Source organism: Quercus suber, unplaced genomic scaffold, assembly GCF_002906115.3.
Source record: "Quercus suber isolate HL8 unplaced genomic scaffold, Cork oak 2.0 scaffold_235, whole genome shotgun sequence".
Lineage (NCBI taxonomy): Eukaryota > Viridiplantae > Streptophyta > Magnoliopsida > Fagales > Fagaceae > Quercus > Quercus suber.
The window spans coordinates 152541-172777 of NW_027069692.1; the positions used below are offsets into that span (position 1 = coordinate 152541).

General features: G+C 33.6%; 2 protein-coding genes across 2 annotated transcripts; one reads left to right on the forward strand and one right to left on the reverse strand.

Moving 5' to 3' along the window:
• Positions 1-361: 361 nt before the first annotated feature.
• On the reverse strand, positions 362-6477 carry LOC112015063 (uncharacterized). The gene is made up of 4 exons (XM_024047426.2): positions 5931-6477; positions 2948-3223; positions 2253-2390; positions 362-2062 (listed from the first exon to the last, which is right to left on the reverse strand). Exons 1-4 carry the CDS (start codon positions 6264-6266, stop codon positions 515-517), a joined length of 2298 nt encoding a protein of 765 aa, XP_023903194.2. The 5' UTR covers positions 6267-6477; the 3' UTR covers positions 362-514.
• A 7534-nt stretch (positions 6478-14011) lies between these two features.
• Positions 14012-20034, forward strand: LOC112015054 (NADH dehydrogenase [ubiquinone] flavoprotein 1, mitochondrial). Its single transcript, XM_024047416.2, has 3 exons — positions 14012-14280; positions 15692-17148; positions 18986-20034. Exons 1-2 carry the CDS (start codon positions 14278-14280, stop codon positions 17138-17140), a joined length of 1452 nt encoding a protein of 483 aa, XP_023903184.1. The 5' UTR covers positions 14012-14277; the 3' UTR covers positions 17141-17148; positions 18986-20034.
• Positions 20035-20237: the final 203 nt, after the last annotated feature.

Consider the following 20237-nt stretch of genomic DNA (forward strand, 5'->3'; position numbering starts at 1 on the left):
TGAATTTAGTTTTTAATTTTGAGGTTTTAAGGGATTCGATTAGGCATTTTCCATATTAGTGTAATTCTTAAACTCCATTAAACTAGTGTTCTTGTAATTGTGAAAGCAGAGAATTTTGAATAAGAATTTATAATGAGTTGAGAATATGCCTTGTCCTTTGTTCTCTATGTTTGGTGGTAATTTCAATCGAGTGATGCCTAGGGTTTGTAGGCATTCTTGGTAGTGAAGCCTAGGATTTGTTTTGTTGTTCCTTTTCTTTCTCTTTTATCTTTATTTTTCTATCCATGTTCTGCATCATTTTCTCTCTTTGTAAATATTGTTAATTTCTGTAAGAAGTTATGTCAAATATATGCAGAAAATCTAATGAAAGCCGTCATCCCCAAGACTAACATTTCATCCTGCAATTAATATTTTCACAATGCACGGGCAGTATTATAAGTTCTAACACAGGAAAAAATAAGAAGATGAAGTATTTTCCAACTCCTCACATGATTGTGAAAACAAAGCTCACTATTTACAGGCTACTTTGCTCCTTTCCAAAAAGAGCTGTTCTTGTCACAAGTTTGATTCCCCTCACCCATAACTCAGCCATTTCAACCCCACCATCACACACAAAATGCACCACCTTATTTTTTGTAGTCACCACATGGAAAAGTCCTGGTTCATCAACATCAAACTTCCTCCGACGATTCCTACGAAATGTTGCATTGGGCCCAACCTCAGCCCCCTTACAAATCACATTTTTCTTACTTGATTTCCCCCACCGTAAAATCCCAACATTCCCTATCATGCTCAATAATTTACCATGAGGAGCTCCTTTACCATACCTTGTGTGCTTCTTTACACGAGCACCACCCAGTACTAAGGTTTGAGCAAGCGCATCAAATATCACACGCTCTGCATCATTTCCAAAACCATTTTTTCTTGCTAGCAAGAGTGCAGTCTCATGTCTCTCGTTCTCAATGTCACATCTTGCTCCACATGAGATCAAAAGTTCACACAACTTACCATGGCCTCCTTTCGCTGCTAACATCAGTGGGGTATATCCATCATCGTCTAAGGCATTAACATCATATCCCCTATTTGTTAATTTACAAACAAAACTGATGTCTCCACCGTGAGCAACAAAATGTAGAGCATAAAATCCACCAGAACCATCATATCCTCTATCTAGTGCATATTCAATCATCAATCTTGCAAAGGATTCACTGTTTTGGTTTACTTCAAATAGGTTCATTGCTGTCTCACCATATCTATTACGCAGTTTTATGTTAGCCCCAGCATAAACAAGCAACCGGAAGGCCTCAACATGACCATTTTTTGCAGCCACCATGGCAGCTGAGAATCCATTTGCATCTTGCGCATCTAGATCAATGTCTGTTTTCTTGATGAGTTTCTTCAAAGCTTCGATATCATTAGCTTGAATTACAAACATTAGAGGGGAGAATACTGAGGCATTGCTTGACTGAACAACCTTATCAGCTTGAATTACATCTACTACTACTTGCTGGAAGCCAAGAGTCCACTGAGTTGTGTAAGCAATTGAGCTTGCACATTGACCAGCTGTGTTGACCAAACCAAAATCAGCACCCACTGATGCCAGAATTTTTAGGCACTCTTCATGCTTACGTCTAGCACATATCATTAATGCAGTTTCCCCAGATTCAGTTTGAGAGTTAAGATTGCAGCCAGCATTTATCAAACATTGAAGAATTTTAGCATACCCAAGCCGAGCTGCCAAATGAATGGCGTATAACTTGGTTTTTGAAGTTGTCATTGGAAATTCTACATCTGCACCATAACGTAACAGGATATCGACTGCTCTTGCATTGTTACATAGAATGGCATGATGGATGAGAGCCCTCCCACAGTGAGGGCTGTTAGGGGAGAGATGTTGGAGGAGCATATGCAAGATTGCACCGCTGGCTTCAAAGTACTCCACAGCACACCAGGTGACAGGGTAAGGCTCGGCTAGTCCTGCACCCACCCGGAATTCTTCTCCTGTATCCATATCCCATGACCAAGCACCTACTTTCACATTGATGTCTGTCCTGACGCCCACCTGTTTTCCAGTGACAAAGAAGGTGAATACCATAGTTGATTGAAGTTACATATTTTTTGCAATAAAAATGTTTTCATAATTAAACAGTCCAACTGGTATGCTAGATTTCAATTTCCAACTACCAATGTTACACCAGTTACTCCGAGCATATCCATACTTCACATGTTACACTATGCACAAAGAGGCCCACCTGCAATAGCAATCTGACAACAGAAATTTGCCGGCTAAGAATGGCAGCAACAAGTGCATTACAGTCAACATTGGTGTGCAGAAATGGCTTGGAAGATTGAACCAGCACCCTATCAGTTGCATCGGCATCCAATCCACACTGCCAAGAATAAAAAAAAAATAAGCATTTTTAATTTCTCCAAAGACAATGCTTTACATTGTGACAAAATTAGGATATCTTTGTTTGAAGAATGAGTTGTTCAGAAAATCCTAGAGTTTGGTTATCAAATCTCTCTCAAAAAATAAAATAAAATTGTGAATATCTGCCTTCACAAATCAATACACCCGGAGTTTTACTATTCGTCACCTATATATATATATATATATATATCTTCCTAACTAATCTGCATTCATCGGATTAAAGGTCTGTGGACAAATTAATTGGATTTGGTTCTGGATGAGACAGCAATCAAAACTCAGTTTTGGTCCCTAAATTCAAGGGAAATATAAATTAAGAAAGTTGGTCAATTTACAATGATTGGTTTCATACAATAAAAGAGGGCTCATAAAGCTCATTTCATCATCTTAATATTAGTGTCACAACTCACAATCACTAAAATTCCTACAGCTAATCAACTAGGATCTAACCAGATACAACAGTTTATTTACTAAATCCACGCATTCTTTATCTCAACTCTCAAAGCATAAGTTAATTACCTTGACGAGTGCATCAACAACATCGACAAATCCTCTGCAGCACGCAGAGACAAGGGCATGCACAGCAACTTGCGGGCGGACCATGTTAGAGTCCATAAGCAGCTCAACTGGCCTGGCCAACCCCACGTAGCTTGCCTCCAACAATGCCTCCTCACATGCCTGCTGAGATGCCCCTGCATTGATAAGCACTTCCAGAACCTCCAAAAAACCCTCCCTCACTGCTGCTGTTATTGCATAGCCCCGGAACAGTTTCTGGTTCACATTAGCTCCCTCAATCTGTCAAAGAACGCAGACACGAGCCAGATTGCATTAATGGTACCATTAGTCCATTTCTATCACTCAATTAACATCAACAACACCAACAACAATCTCTTTAGTGTCTATTTTATGTTTTTTCAAAATTAATCCTATCATACTGTGACTCCCCAATTTGATTGATTGTGTAGATGTGTGATGAGTCCCACATCGAACATATATTGAGTTGAACTAGGCTTTATTAACAATTATAAGGAGTCTCAATTATGATTAGTTCTTTTAAGGTATAGTGCATATGTAGCTAGCACATTTGTTCTCAAAATAAAAATAAAAATCCCATCACTAAGAATCAAATGGTAATTACCAAGGCCTGGCCCGCCTAGTCCTTTTTTTTTTTTACTTTTTTTTTTTTTTTTTACTAATGATATTTTTCATTTTTGTAGTTGGCCCCTCTTTCAAAACCTTAGCCCCCTCCTTCGGTCCTTCCCAATCAGCCTAACCAGCTTAGCACAACTAGAAACTACCATGTGTTATTAGAGAAGTTAAAACTAAATTTTTTGCAACTACAGTAAACTGGTATAAGTACTAGTTGACTGTAACAAGTTGTTAAAAATAAAATACAATATTTTATTAAATTTATCTCTCTTCCTACAATTAAAAAACTCAAATTCTCTCTCTTCCTTATTATTTTAATGAGTTGTCTATATTATTTTAAATAAAGTGGTAAAAAAAAACATTTGATATTAGGTGTATTGTAAAGTGAGGTAGTAAAAATAAATAAAGTAGTTTTCTGAAATGCTAAAAGCTAAATTTTTTAGTATCACTATTGTGAATGCTCTAATTTTAAAAAAATAAATAAAAATCCTAGTTAGCCTAGTATTAAAAAAAACATTATTATTATTATTAAGAGAATTCAGAAAGTTAATTATGGTTTCAGAAAATGTCAAAAATACCCCTAATTTAATTAGATAATCCATATTCTTAAAAAATAAAAATTAGGGTTAAAATTGTAATTCAACAAAATTCAAAAACAAAAAAAAAAAAATCTATAAGAGTAACTTTTTTCTTAAAAATTAGCATACTCTCTATTTAAATATATCTCACGTACATTTGATACATTTTTTTCTAAAAATTAGCACACACTAAACCTAGTTGTTTGCTTCGCCTAAAATCCTAAGGACACATTTGGTAGGCTGTAACGGTAATTACATAAGAATAGAAATAGGTATTACAAGGAATACAGAATGTTGTAATATAATGCTTATTACTATTCATTTGTTTGGTAACAACACAATAATAGAACCCTGAAGATAATGGAATGAAGGTATTTTAAATCGAACTTAAGTTTTTATTTTAGGAGAAATCTTATTCATATAATTATATTTCCTAAAAAATAATATTTTTTAAATTTAAAAAAGAGATTAGTTATTTTTTTATGATTTTTTATTTTCATAATTGTTACGTGGAAAGTTTGTTTATTTAGAAATATATTAATTTTAAAAATTAATACACTTACTAAGGAAGGAATAGCTATTACATCCCTTTTAGAGATGAATAATTTTAATTGTTATGTTTTTATTATAGGGAATATTTATTCTTTATGAATAGCTATTCTTTAAAATACTGAATTATTATACTCTAGCCCCCTCTAATTTAAAATACTGAAGCTGTCCCTGATAATTACCAATTATTTCTTACCTAGACATAACTCCACCTTATCTCATCAAATTTAAAATTTTAAAACCTCTTAACACGTGTAAAAAGTCTAAAAATAATAAATTCCTAATAAAGTTAATAGGAGTAGTGACAAAATCCTATTGCTAGAACCGTCAGCATAAAGCAGGCGCGAGTGAGAGAAGTTTTTTTTTTTTTTTGGTAAAAGGTAAATGCATTAAGAACTAAGAACAAACAACAGAATTCGGCCTTTTGTTTTTATCACATATGCATGTTTGTGTAACTGTATAAAGTGATGTGTATTTTCTAAATAAGGAACGAGTGTAAGAAAATCTGTGCGACAAAAATATAAATAAAGCAAAAGTAAGAAAATGGCTATATTTATATAAACGTGACGTGATTTTATTCTCCATTATAGTGTCTACACTTGCACAAAAGATCCGATAAGAATCACCAGATGTCACGTAATCTCTCCTGTCAGTTACAACTTACAACTCACCTCACTAATGACACTCCATAAATATCAGTGTATTCAAATTTTCAAATCAGCAATGCGAACAAACTATTTTACCAACTATTAACGTAGATTTTTTTTTTATTTGACCAATCATTAACACCATATTTTATTTTTATATTAATTGTTTGTACAAAAATGGTAAATTAATTTAAAGAAATATTATGTCTATAATATTTTTGTAACATTTTTATTGTAAATTTTAAATGATAAGTTGTTACGGATTATTAATTTTACTAATAAGTTCAAATTAAAATTAATAATAACTACTCATTTATAATTTGTTGCGAAAATATTGTGAATTTACCACTTCTCAATCATTTATGGCTCTTAGTAATTTTCATTTCAAATTCTTAATTTGTATCTGCAAATTTTGATAGCAAGTATCTGCAAATGATTGTAAAGATTTCGTTGAAAAAATCGAATTATCAGCTTTCCATTTTTAATAATAAATCAAATAAAACATCCACGTAATAATCTAACCAAGTCACAAACTAATTTTGCTTAAAAAAAAGAAAAAACATGGTGAGGATGCATTACCAATAGCTTTCTGACAAGTGTCAAATTTCCAGAATGAGCAGCGAGGAACAGAGCAGTAACCTCAGTCTTGAACTCCTCGTACTCAACGCAGACCTCGTGAGCCGATTCCTCGCGCAACACAATCTCTGTCTTCTTCGCCTTCAGGCTCACAGTTCCGATGAAATTCACGTCCACGCAAGGGTTAGCGATGCACTCATAAACCAACTCCGAATCGTCGTTGTGCGCAGCGTCGACCAAGCGTTGCGAAACCTCATGAGCCTCGTAATCGTAATCGTAATCGTAATCAACAGGGAAAGCTAGTTTTGCGGTGCCGGAGGAGTTTACGGATACAGTCATTATTTCCGGTTTGACTTCTCAAACGTTTTTGCGTACGTACTACGTAGGTAGGTGTTGAGAGTGGGGGAGTGGGAGTGGCAGTCTCAATCTGTTTCTCTCAGCGAAAGGCTATTTGTCTCTGTCAAATTTAGTGCGTTAGGCGTGAGAGACTGGTTTTTCTTTTGTCGAACAGCCTAAGCCTAAGAAGTCAATAAGGAGGGAAGGAAAGAGAGAACGTTTTTATTATAGTGTGGTGGGTGGTCCAATGACTCCAATCTTCGTCAATTTTTACATTTGACATTGTTGTAACTAGCCTTTTAACTTTACGAGTGGGTGCAGCTACCTTCCAACCTTTTATCCTAGAGAAATGCTACTTCCTTTTTTCTTTTTCTTTTTATGAGTTTTAACTAGCGGATTTTACTCTTAATGATAACTTTTATAATCAGATTAAAATACTAATCAGTTTTTGATATAAGTAGAAATTAAATATCTGATTTCTTATTCAATTATCAAAAACTTTAACAATTAAGTTAACCGGAACCTATTAGAGAAACGCTACATAAACCAAAAAATTAACAATATTTTTTATGACGATTGATGTGACAAGCTTGTACGGTTCTCATTTATATTTATCACTAATGTAAGTTTTTTTTATCTACTATTAGCAATTTGTCCAATCAACCAGTGTTAATTTTTTTTTTTTTGTATTTATAGACTTTCTCACTATCATTTGTTTTTCTTTATATTTTCTTTTCTCATTATACATCCATACATTAAATTTAAAATGTAAATTTACTTTTTAGCATAATTTTTATATATATTTCAAATATAAGAAAAGTGTTAAAGCTCTTATCAATTTTATTATAAATGATATGTAAACCATTAGATAAAATAATTATTGTGACAACAATCATAGCAATAACATAATGTTTTGTTTTGTAATTAAAAGTTAGTATATATTGGTGGGTTCCAGTTAACTCAATTGGTAAAAAAATTTATGATTGAATAAGAAATCTAAGGTTCAATCTTCACCTGCATCAAAACCAATTGGTGTTTTATTGTAATGATAAAGAGCATAATTCACAAGTTGAAACTCTATTTAAAAAACAAAAAAAGTTAGTACAAATTGTCAAATTCATAAAGCTTATACAGTAAATTTATATAATAGCTATACGATCGCTCCAAATATGAACTCATCCAAACCCGGAGTGTCGTTGAAAAAATATCATAAATTCTTGACAAGAAGAGTTATATCTTTCATTCCTTTTTCTTACTGTTCTTTCCACGAAACAAAGAAGAGAGTACAATATGATTTCTTAATTATTTTTCTACCCTCGCGGCTGTTGTCTCTGACCAAAGGTGTATTAGTGAACCTATGATTTTTTTTTTCCTTAAAAAAACATGCTCTTATGGCAAGTCCCTTTTAACTTTTGGTGCACAATCAAGGTAAGAACATTAATTGTTGGGTGCTTTATCTAGACCAACAAATGAATAAAAAAGAAAAGAAAAAAAGAATGGGTAATTGTCCTATATTATTTAAGAGAGTGTTTTGTGTGTAGTATAACTTGTCTCACCCTCCTTTAAAAATTACCATGACTTTTGAGTAGAGTTGTGGTGTGCCTTTGTATTAGAATTTTTTCCCCCCTCTCTTTGTGTGTGTGTCTGTTTCTCAAAAAAAAAAAAAAAAATGAATAAAGAAGTTGGCTTGTTTTTTTTTTTTTTTTTTTCCTTCTAATTTTGTCGGTATGGTTCATTATATAATAGGAAATCTACCTCTATTAGCTTAATTCAAAATCCCATCCTATATAACAGTGGCGGCTCTAGAAATTTTTTTCAGAGTGTTCTTTAAGAAATATAAATTACACAATTTAATAAAAGATATTGAGCTTGGGCTTTTTTCCTGGGGTCTATAGGGCATTTGGGCTAGCTATGCTATAATTTTTTTTTTTTTTTCAGATTTTAGTTCAATTTTTTTTTTTTTTTTGCTTCTTTTTGCTTGAAAGCCCCAATATATTGTTAAGTAGAACAAATTATGGAGCAAAGTTTAATTTTATTGGCATAAAAAAAAATAAGGATGTTCTCAAATTTTTTTTGAAGGATAGACAAATATAAAAGAGATTGATCTTGGGCTTTTTCCTGGGGTCTATTGGGCATTTGGGATTGCTATGCTATAATTATTATTTTTATTTTTATTTTTTAAGATTTTAGTTCAAACTTTTTTTTTTGGCTTCTTTTTGCTTGAAAGCCCCAATATATTGTTAAGTAGAACAAATTATGGAGCAAAGTTTAATTTAATTGGCATAAAAAAAAAAAAAAAAAAAAAAAACTAAGGATGTTCTCAAAATTTTTTTGAAGGATAGACAAATATAAAATTTAAAATTATTATATATATAAAAATATATATATTTAGGTCATGGCGGTCCTGTGACCACCTAGCCTTCAAATACCACCACCTCTGCTATATAAGGACAGGACCACCCTGGCCTTCAAGTACCGCCACCCCTACTATGTAAGGACCAATTAGAATAACTTCTTGCAATCTGTCATGAAATTTGATATTTAATACATTAAAATTAACTAAGGTTTAGGCATGGAGTATACAACCACTTGTCTTTAACTAGAACTCAAGCGCCTTCTCATGACCAAAAATGGACCAGTTTTCTTCTTATTTATTTTTATTATTATAACAACTACTGCATGCTTTAACAGACAGCAATTGGCTGCTTTTGTTTGCAAAATAATCTATCTCTTGAGGGACGTCGCTTGCATCATTTGTATATTTCTACTTAGGTACGGCCGGATTTGGCCTGCATTTAATTTTAACTCATAGAACAGTACAAACTACAAAGTAATTTTGTATTGTAATCACACGGAGTCAAAACAACAAATTTAATTTAATCAATTTTCTGAAAAAAAAAAAAAAAAAATTTAGATAAGAACATAGTCCTAAGGCTAATGTGTAATGTGGCCTGTCAGCTAATTCTAGACAAACCCGCCACTTGGAGCTTGCCATTTATCCTCCTCTACGTAGGTTTTCTGTTTTCAGCTTCCAAGTTTCAGATTTAATAATAAAGACAAATAATAGAAAGAGGGTTCCTCACTTTGGGAATCCTTGACAATTGTGCAATTTAAAAAAAAAAGAAAAAAAAAAAACTAAAAGGTGTTGACTAGTTGAACTATAATGCTTTTAGGGATTCTTCAATTTTGAATGGTTTACAACTTTACATTGTCAATTCAAAATACACAAACAAGTCAGCAATTTAAGTGATTAACAAAGAAATGGGATCATATTATGCAATTTAAGTGATTAACGAAGAGGTCCATATTGCTTTTTAATGAAAATAATTATATAAGATTTAAACAAATCTTCTGCGGGATCTAGGTTCATTAATGATATGGATTGAAAATTTAAGTAACATAACATAAATGATACATTAAAAATTCAATTAAACCACACTTTATTTTTTTTAAGGGGTTCTAATCCTAGTATAGAGTATGGGTTCCAGTTAGCTCAATTGGAAAAATCTCTGATAGTTGTATAAGAGATTTGAAGTTCTATCCCCGCCTACACCAAAAACTTATTAGTGTCTTGGTCTGATGATAAAGAGCTATCATCAAGAGCGGACGCCATAGGTTGAAATTTTCTCAAAAAAAAAAAAACCCTAACAAAGAGTAATTCTTAGGTATTTCGGAACATGATGGATGGTACTCCCTCTTCTTATATTCATAGTGGGGTTTACTGAGTAAATTCATGATAGGATCCACCATGAATGTGAAAATAGGGAGCATTATTTCATTGTACTCCATAGTATTTAATAATTTTCCTACTAACATAAGCTCATTCCATTGTTGTCTAGGAAAGTTATCTACCATTCATTAAAAAAAAAAAAAAAAAAAAAGTAAGCAAACTAATGTGAAGCTTGGTTTGTTTTGACATAAAATATTTTTAGGATGAAAATGTATTTAGTATAAACTATTTTAAGAGAAAATGATTTTTTTTCTTATCTCTTTTCTATAAATTATTAATTAATGGTCTATTTAGTGGGATGGAAATGACGAAGATGGAAAATGATTTTATTTATTTATTTATTCACATGTTAGCGATATGTTGATACAATGTGAGATGTTGAAATATTCATATTAACTTGTACAAAAATTCTTGTTCCTCTCTCTCTCTCTCTCTCTCTCTCTCTCTCTCTCTCTCTCTCTCTCTCTCTCTCTTTATATATATATATACATATATAATCAAAGCTTTTGAAACTGCTACAATTTTTCACGTCAGCATTATTAAAAAAAAAATATATATATATATTTTTAATCCAAAAAATTTCAGTTAAACAGTTTTGTAATATTAGCCTCCACCCAATAGTTGTCTAATATCACAGCCTTCACCTCGATCCTCTCTCTCTCCCTCAAGCACAACTTGTCTCTCTCTGTGTTGAGTTTTTCTCTTTCCCATGGCAAACCCAAATACAGACCTCTTGGCTACAAACCCATACCCAAACACAGATCTGATGGGTACAAATCCATTTGCAATCCGTGGTTTCATTGTAAACCCCACCTCCAAATCCCCAACTCTCACCATCTATAAAGTTCCAAAAACATCCCAAAGCCATCACCTCTCTCACCCAATGGAGTTGATACCGTACCGTACCGACCGGTACGGCTGGTATTTTCCTTACCGAAGCTTAAAGCAGTACCAAAACACTTGTGTTTCATTCCGGTTCAAATACCGATTATACTGTGTTGTTCCGGCTATACTGGACGAAATATCACATTTCGGTTGAAAAAATCATACCGGACCGGAACATGATTTTCAGTATAAAAAGAAAGAAAAATTTTCAGATCCAATATCTCTCTCCCCTCTTTTAGTAACATATTAACTTACGGTCTCTCACTATGTTGCTACCGCCACCAGAATTTCACTGCCACGTTGCCGGAGTCCCATTTCGCTAATCTCCTTCTCCTCCCACTTCTTCATCTTCTTCGTTAAATAACCCAGAACCTCTTTCTTGGCTTTTGTTTGTTTTAGTTTGGCTTTTCAATTTCTTTTGTTTTGTCCTTTCTGTTTATGTGCTTGATAGCTTTACCCAACTTTTACTACTAATAAATTCCAAGTTCCAACTTCAGCACCTTTATTATTAATTTATTTGAATTATGTATTTTAATTTTAACTTCAACTACGGTACACCAAATTTATGTATTTATTTTCAATGTCTCTTTTCCAATTAGTTATGTAATTATTAAACAAAGACTTGAAGAGTAAAATTCCTTAACCTCAAGTCAAAATCATTATGTCATGTGACCATAAAATTTGTGTTCGTGTAACTATGCTAGAGTAAATCTTCAATAGTATTTAAACTTGAGTTAGATATCTAAAACTATTTCAGACCTATAATGTATGAAGTAAAACAAGTCATATCAAGAACGAATAAGATACGTATAAAGAAAAAAAAATAGTTAAATGATATATTTGCCTATCAAGGTTTGTGTTCTATCATAAAGTAAGCATTCATATATATATATATATATATCATTCAATTAATCTAATATTTTGCAATAATTGATATATAATTGTTAAGTTTCATTTCAAATATAATAATACTTTCATAGTACATTTTGAGCCATAGTATGTAGAAGATGAAATCTTATTCTTTACAAGTGGTTATTAATTTGAGAAAGTAAATATATATAATTTTCTCTAAGACAATCCCGTGCATCGCACGGGTTAGCGACTAGTTTTACTAGAAGAACTTACTTTTTCTATTTTACATAACTACTTTTCAAAAATACCCCACATCGTATTATATGATAATAGATGAAATTAGTGAGTTGACACTACATTTCATTAAAATGTTATTTCTTTATTCATTTTTTTATTTCTCTCTCTCTCTCTCTCTCTCTCTCTCTCTCTCTCTATATATATATATAAATAAGTAAGAAGTATTATAAAATAGATTTGCATATGAATAGTAACCGTGTATATTTAGTTATTTACATGATTATTGTAACAACAATCTAAATTTATACAAGTTTACATACACTGAAGTTGGTAATTTTTTCATTTTTTGAGTTAAATATGCAAAATTTACCCCTTATTTTATTATACATTAACTAGTATGAGTGCTCTTAGAGAAAGAGAGACAGAAGGAAACATACAGTTGAAACTAAATGCTTTTTTTTTTCCCAAGTTTTATTGGAAAGGAAAATCATGAAATACAGAAAATGTTTTTCACTTATTACTACTGTTGATAATTGAAACTGTAAAACATGTTTCACAAGTGCAACTGAGATTCTTCGTAAAGCAAAAACAATTTTCAAAAACAATTTTAAATATCGGAACAAATGGCACTTAAAATATGAACTTTTTGCCCAAAATATAATGGTGATAAAGCCTTTGGATAGCACGGTTAGTTACTCAAAGTTGTGTTGCGTTTTCTGCTTTTTTTTTTTTTTTTAGCCGGATTTGTTGACTTTTGTGAGAAAAAAATACTGTGCATATACTGTGCGTATACTGTTCACGCACTGTTTATGCACTGTTCACACATTAAAAATATTAAAAGTGGGTCCCACGATACTATTCATATATTTAAAAAATTATTTTGCTACAGTGTTTTCAGCAACAATTAATTTTTAGCAACTTTCAGCAATAATAAGTGCTATCCAAACAGACCCAAGATATAGCTAGGAAATCAACAAAGTGACTAAAATAAAATAAAAATTACAGGCAAGCTACAGCATGCGGTGCATGGGCGACCCAAATTCCCATGCCTGTTTTATTTTCCTTCTTAGTCAAAATTGTTGCGACAACATGCTGGATGGCCGTTTAAGCCCATTTAGAAAACCAATTTAGTATACCACCGGGCCTTGTTGGCCAAGTGGAACCTGGTTTACCATGAAGCCGCTAGCTCGAGGGTTTGAGCCCACACAATAACCAATTACCTAGCAAAAAAAATAAAATAAAAAAAAAATAAAGAAGAAAAGAAAACCAGTTTAGTATTTTGAGCGCGTGTCAAATATGACCCATCGAATATATACACCAAAAACAAAGACATGGTGAGAAAAGAAAAATGGGTCATGGTGAGAAAAGAAGAACCGTGACTTGTACAACTACAATAAAAACAAAACAAACAAGTCATGGTTAAAATATTGAGAGTGAAAAGTGGAGAAGGAACACTTGTAGTCTACTAGTATTGGGTTGAAGACGCAAATTAAAAAAAAAAAAAAAAATCAAAGAGGAAGACAAAACATAAAATGATAAAATTGAAGATAAAGATAAGAAGAAATTCAAAAGTGAGAAGGGTAAAAATCAAGAAGTGACATGTTTCACTTTTCTATTAGTTGATACAATCCAACACCCATAATTAAAAATTTGCTACTATGCTGTTGAAAGCCTGTACTTGATTACGTGAAGTATAATTTTGTTGATTTCGTTCATTTCATGGTTCAAATTAAATTTTACGAATCTTAAAATTTATAGTTAAGTCATTTAAAATTTTAAATGATATCAATTTGTATAAGAAATGGACAAGATTTGAAAGGAGAGATCCTGATCTATGCTCTAAAGGGCTTCAATACTAGCCATAAATTGCTTGGGTTCAAGCAAGGCATATACAATGTTGCACATTATAGCCTGTTCTATTTCAACTTGTCCAAGCCCATTTCATTTTTTAGAACCCCAAAATTCAACCCAAATATAACAAGCTCAATTAATACAATACAAGAAACAAGCCCAAAATCAGAACCGTTGTTCCTTACTATCACTACGTGTAACCTACACTCATCACAAAAACCACCACAATTTCAACCGCAAGAAATAATCACCACCACAATAGCCCATTCCATCAACAAATCTCCACCGTCCATTCTCCGCGAGAGTAGAGAATCATTTCCCCACCTTGCTGTAAGAATCCTGTAGTTCCAATTCCCGTTCAGTCCCTCAGACTCAGATACTCTAAAAACTCGTTCTTGTCAAAATCACCTGAAACACAAAATCGCATCGGAGCAGCTCATCGTCCAAACATTTCTCGCTATGGTACGCATTTTCACATCTCTCACTCACTCACTCACCTTCTTCTTCTCCATCTTCGCTTTTCCTTTTCGTTTTGAATCGTCGCCTTAGGGTTTCACTTTCGCACTCATTTTCGCGTTTTTATCAATCTGTGTATGAATTATTGAGTGCTATATTAATTAAACCAAGGATCATGAATTTTTTGTGTTCTTGATAGATCTGGTTCGAAATGTTCTGTAAATTTGAGAAAATTTTAGGTTCTGTTGAAATTTCCAAATGATTAAAACTTTAAGAGCTAGAATTTTTTTTTAAATTATATTTTTTTATTCCATTACAATGTTTCAGCTGGAAAATGCAGTAATCTAATAAGTTATAACAAGGACGACTCGAGGTTTTCTTGCTTAGAATTTGTTTGGATGAGCTTATTTTCATCTTAAAACAGAATGTACAGCTTTCTTAAGCATCACTTTTTTTCAAAGTACAGATAAACTGATGAAAATAAGCTCATCCAAGCAGTGGTTGATCGCCCGGGTTCTAGTTAGCTCAATTGAGACGGAGGTTCAAATCCCGCCTACATCTTTAAAAAAAATAAAAACCAAGTAGTGTGTGTCTTGGCCCGAAGTTAAAATGCAATCATCACGGAGTTGAATGCCATAAATTTGAAATCCTATCGAATCTATCAAAAACATAAAAAGTACTTGAAGGCAGTTAAATACCGGTATTACTGAAGAAGAAGAAGGTTAACAAGTTATAGCACAAAGTTTTTGTTTAGGTAAACAGATATCCATTCGGCCTAGTCAAATTCATTGCCAGTATTTGTAGAAATTTGTGGTTCTATTATCGAGCAAGTGATTCTGCTTTTGGTCAAAAGCGTTCTTTTAGAAAATATATCTCTTCAAGAAAAAGTTTAACTAATATGACAGTATTCATCTAAATTCTAAACTAATGGAGCCTAGGTTAAATGTAATCATAAGATGACACACCCTAGACCTAGAGATATATTTCAGTCTTCTTTTCAGATCAGTGTTTTGCTGTTGATGTTATTTTACCCATGGGTGTTGGTTTTTCAATTATACTTGTATGTTATATCAGGCATTTTGTTTTGGGAAGAACTTATGTTCAATTCCTTAGGTGTTGTGCATTAGTTTTTCCAATTAAATTCAAACGTGTGGTTGCATTGACCGATGAAGCACAACAAATGTTATCTTCTACAGGGACAGTTGAATTCAATACAGTTATTTGTTTGAAATTTAATTAGAAAATATAATATATTACACCTAAGGAACTATACATAAGTTTTACCCTTTTAATTTTTGATAAGGTAGGTTAGGATTGGTTGGTTATACTTGGTAATGGACTTAAATTGTACATAATCAATTCAACTGATCTGACTTCTTTCATTTGAATGTAATATTTGTATGTACCCTTTTGATAGGCACCCATCAAGGGTATTCTTTCTTTGCAAAGGGCAGCTTTAGCTCGGCGTCACAGTAATTCATTGGGCCTAGGCTTTAGAACATTCAGCACTCAGGGTGCAACAACAGCTGCTACTCCACCACCTCCTCCACCTCCAGAGAAAACCCATTTTGGTGGCTTGAAAGATGAAGACCGGATTTTTACCAACTTATATGGGTTGCATGACCCTTTTCTCAAAGGTGCTATGAAACGGGGTGACTGGTACAGAACGAAGGACTTAGTACTCAAGGGTGCTGATTGGATTGTTAATGAAGTCAAGAAGTCTGGCCTTCGTGGACGTGGTGGTGCTGGTTTTCCATCTGGCCTCAAGTGGTCTTTCATGCCAAAAGTATCTGATGGTCGTCCTTCCTATCTTGTCGTCAATGCTGATGAAAGTGAACCTGGGACCTGTAAAGACAGGGAAATTATGCGGCATGATCCACACAAACTATTGGAGGGTTGCCTAATGGCTGGTGTAGGGATGAGGGCTAGTGCTGCTTATATCTATATAAGAGGTGAATATGTGAATGAACGATTAAACCTTGAAAGGGCCAGAAAGGAAGCCTATGAAGCTGGATTTTTGGGCAAGAATGCATGTGGATCTGGATATGATTTTGATGTTCATATCCACTATGGTGCTGGTGCTTATATTTGCGGTGAAGAAACAGCACTTCTGGAGAGTCTAGAAGGGAAACAAGGGAAACCAAGATTGAAGCCTCCTTTCCCGGCTAATGCAGGTTTATATGGCTGCCCTACCACTGTTACCAATGTGGAAACAGTGGCTGTTTCACCCACAATTTTAAGGCGTGGCCCAGAGTGGTTTGCCAGTTTTGGCAGGAAGAATAATTCAGGGACAAAGTTGTTTTGCGTTTCTGGACACGTGAACAAGCCTTGCACTGTTGAAGAGGAGATGAGTATACCATTGAAAGAGTTGATAGAAAGGCACTGTGGAGGTGTTAGAGGTGGATGGGACAATTTACTTGCTATAATTCCAGGTGGTTCATCTGTGCCGTTGATTCCCAAGAACATATGTGATGATGTTTTGATGGATTATGATGCTCTCAAGGCTGTCCAATCAGGATTGGGGACTGCTGCTGTGATTGTGATGGATAAATCAACTGATGTTGTGGATGCAATTGCCAGGCTTTCTTACTTCTACAAGCATGAGAGCTGTGGACAGTGCACGCCTTGCAGGGAGGGAACGGGATGGCTCTGGATGATCATGGAAAGATTGAAAGTTGGGAATGCAAAGTTGGAAGAAATTGACATGCTTCAGGAGGTAACCAAACAGATCGAGGGGCACACAATCTGCGCATTGGGGGATGCTGCTGCTTGGCCTGTGCAGGGTCTTATTAGGCATTTTAGGCCAGAGCTTGAGAGAAGGATCCGGGGGCGTGCAGAGAGGGAGTTGCTAGAGGCTGCTGCTTAAGCACTCAGGTTGCTATTCTTTCCTCCTTTTCATGTTTCTTAGATGGAAAATAAAATAAAAATGTAAATCCCTAAATTGGTTGGTTTGGCTCGAATGCTTTCTCTAATGTTGAATCTGTTTGATGTTTATTTTTTCGGAGAGAGTTTAGTATTTTGATGTCTACTTGTAGCGTGGTATAATATCTATGTAGGACCACTGATTGGTGGCCTGATCTGGAAAATTGAATTTTGTTATTTTTTCTTTCACTGTCAGAAAAGAATCCATATGATTGACCCTAACTAATCTATTGATGATCCATAGCCAACCCCAAATTTTGGGACAGGTTTTGCTTCATGTTGTTGTCAGAAAAGACGAGGTATAGTTTAGGAAATTTGTCAGACTTAGACAGATGGATGTTTTGGACAACACTTATATCTTCAAATTGAGAGGAGTTAGGATACTAGCTGTATCAGAAGTTACCATAGTATTGTATGTTAGTAGAGTTAGCACAGATATACAGTTGGTTACAGTAGTGGAGGTAGTTAGTTAGCTTTGGGTGGGAATTGGTTAACAGAGAGTGCTTTGGCAGGGATTGTATTGTATAGGGATTGTATTGTATATAAGCTGCCATGATGATCAATAAGAGGTATCCAAGAAATTAACCAAGTTTGTTCTCTCTATCCTTCTCTAAGTCTATCTCTTGCTCTGGAGGTAGTTACCCTTGAAGTAACTGTCATTCTCTTCTATCCCCATTCTTCCTTTCTTCCATTTCTGAATTGCCAAGCACTTAACAAGAGTGATATCCATAACACAGTTTGTCTTGCCTCTATGTAGTCAGCATGTAGAGAGGACTGTAGCTGTTGAAAGGCCTCTACTACAGTTTACATCTTCTCACTTAGCTGAGTTGAATTTCACTTCTTTTCATTTTTAAGCAAATTTTCTGCTTCCTGGAGGAGCATAAATGAGAATAGAACATTACTTGCCCAGTGGGGCAGTGCATTCTTTCATATTGGTAAATGCTAGAATAATGGTTAAGTGATCAAATTCATAGTTTCCTAATAGCTTAAGCTTTTAGAATAATTGGTAAGTTATCATAGTATTAGAGTATGTGGTCCTGAGTTTGAATCCTATCTCCACTTTACCTTCCACTTAAAAAGTTAAAGAACCACTGTCTCCAGCTTAAACTTTTGGGACAACTAGTAATTTATTAGTAAACATAAAAAATTTGTGGTTCTTTGCTCTGAGGAAATCATATGAGAATGAATACACAGGGTAACATTTTGATGATTTTTCGAGTCATGCATGAGTGCGTCTCATGTTATGAGTCATTCCTACTGCAACAGTGGAGGAAAAGAACCTATGTTAAATATGTTATTCTCTAGATACAGGATTAGCAACGCTGTTGATAATGTCTAGTTAGTAAGATGTGAGGTGGATACTGACATCTGACTGACAATGGTGACCTTAACAAAATAAAAATCAATCTTATGCTGTTATGCGTTCTCTCTGGACCATATTATAAAAAAGAAGAGACAGACACACAAATATAGCATTGTATTTAATTTGTAGTTTGACTGTCAAGAATGTTCAATGTTTTCATCAAATAGATTTAGAAGTCACTAGGTGACCTTTCACCGTATGTATGTAGGATACGTTTTAGTGCCACTGAGTTCTAGCTTGACCGGCACCTCCTCCCCCTAAGGTCATGGGTTTAAGACTCATTGGGTGCGTATGTAACAATAAAAAAGAGAAGAAGATAGGATATGTGTTAGTCATTGTTTTCATGTGATCATTGTTTGAACTATGGATGAGAAATATTAACTAGTCTTTCCTTGGGCTAATGAAGTATTTGTTTCTGTTGTGTAGGCGTATTGCTTTAGTGGTGGATATCATCGAATAAAATGAAGACAGTGCCCCCAGATTTTGGGAGGATAGAGATTATTCTGGTGGTCATTTCCATATTCTGTCTGTTTTTAAGCTGTATTAAATTTGACTTCACTTACTGTCCCAGAGAAAACATGATTCGTTCTAAATGTGCTGGGAAATCATAATTCATGTTGTGTTTCACTAAGATATTTATTTCACATTTTGATGGATTTGTTAATAATATCTGTATTTTGACTCAAAAAAAAAATCTGCATTTTGTCGCTTAAGTCATATATATGCTGCTTCTGTTGCCTGACAACTACTCTAGAGTTGAGTTTGCTTGTTAAAAATTGAATTTGACCTCAATAGATTAATGAAGCCTCCCAATCAATTTAGTTAGCAGTTCACCTCTAATTATGCATTAGTTCCTTCCTGTTGTTATCTGGGTAAATTAAATTTTAAATCCCATAATTAGAAGTGTTTTCAAATTGAGCTTGATTTTTTAGATGTTTCAAATTAAATTTTAAATTTCAAAATAAGTTTCAATTCAAACCATAAGTCACTTATGATGAGTTTGTTAATAGAAAATTCTTTAACATCATAATTTTATGCGGTCATTTCAACATGTCTATTCTGTATGGATTATTTCACTCAAAGTCACACAATGTTGTTTTGTTTAAACATTTTCCATTAACATTTTATGTGATATGAGTTTATGGTTTAAACTTTAAATTGAGATATGTTGAAAATTTAATATATTTAATTAAAAATTTGTGATAGTGTTGGTTTAATTTGAAACCACCTCTAAGCTTTTTCTATTTTTGGTAGGTAAACCACCTCTAAGCAAATGAGGTTTACATCTCTTTCAAGCTTCAACAAGCAATACGAGCAATTGTTGCCATCCAAATGATGCATACAGGACTTGAAACGCACAGAGGGTGAAAGATCCCTATCAAATATATCAACATAAACTATTTGCAAAGCACAACTGAATTGTATTCAAGATAATTATATAAAAAAAAATCCTTCAAAGTTCGTTGTCAACAGTATTTACGCCATGCATATCCATTAAGAACTTTTCCATTGAAACTAATAATCAGAAACCACTTTAGTAATGCACATCATGAGAAAAAAAAAAAAAAATAATGAAAGTGATTTATGTCAAGTTTACAGTATAGATTCGTGCTCTAATCTTACTTTCAAGTTTCAAAATAATGATACTTTAAAAATATTGAAATTGATTTACGCCTAT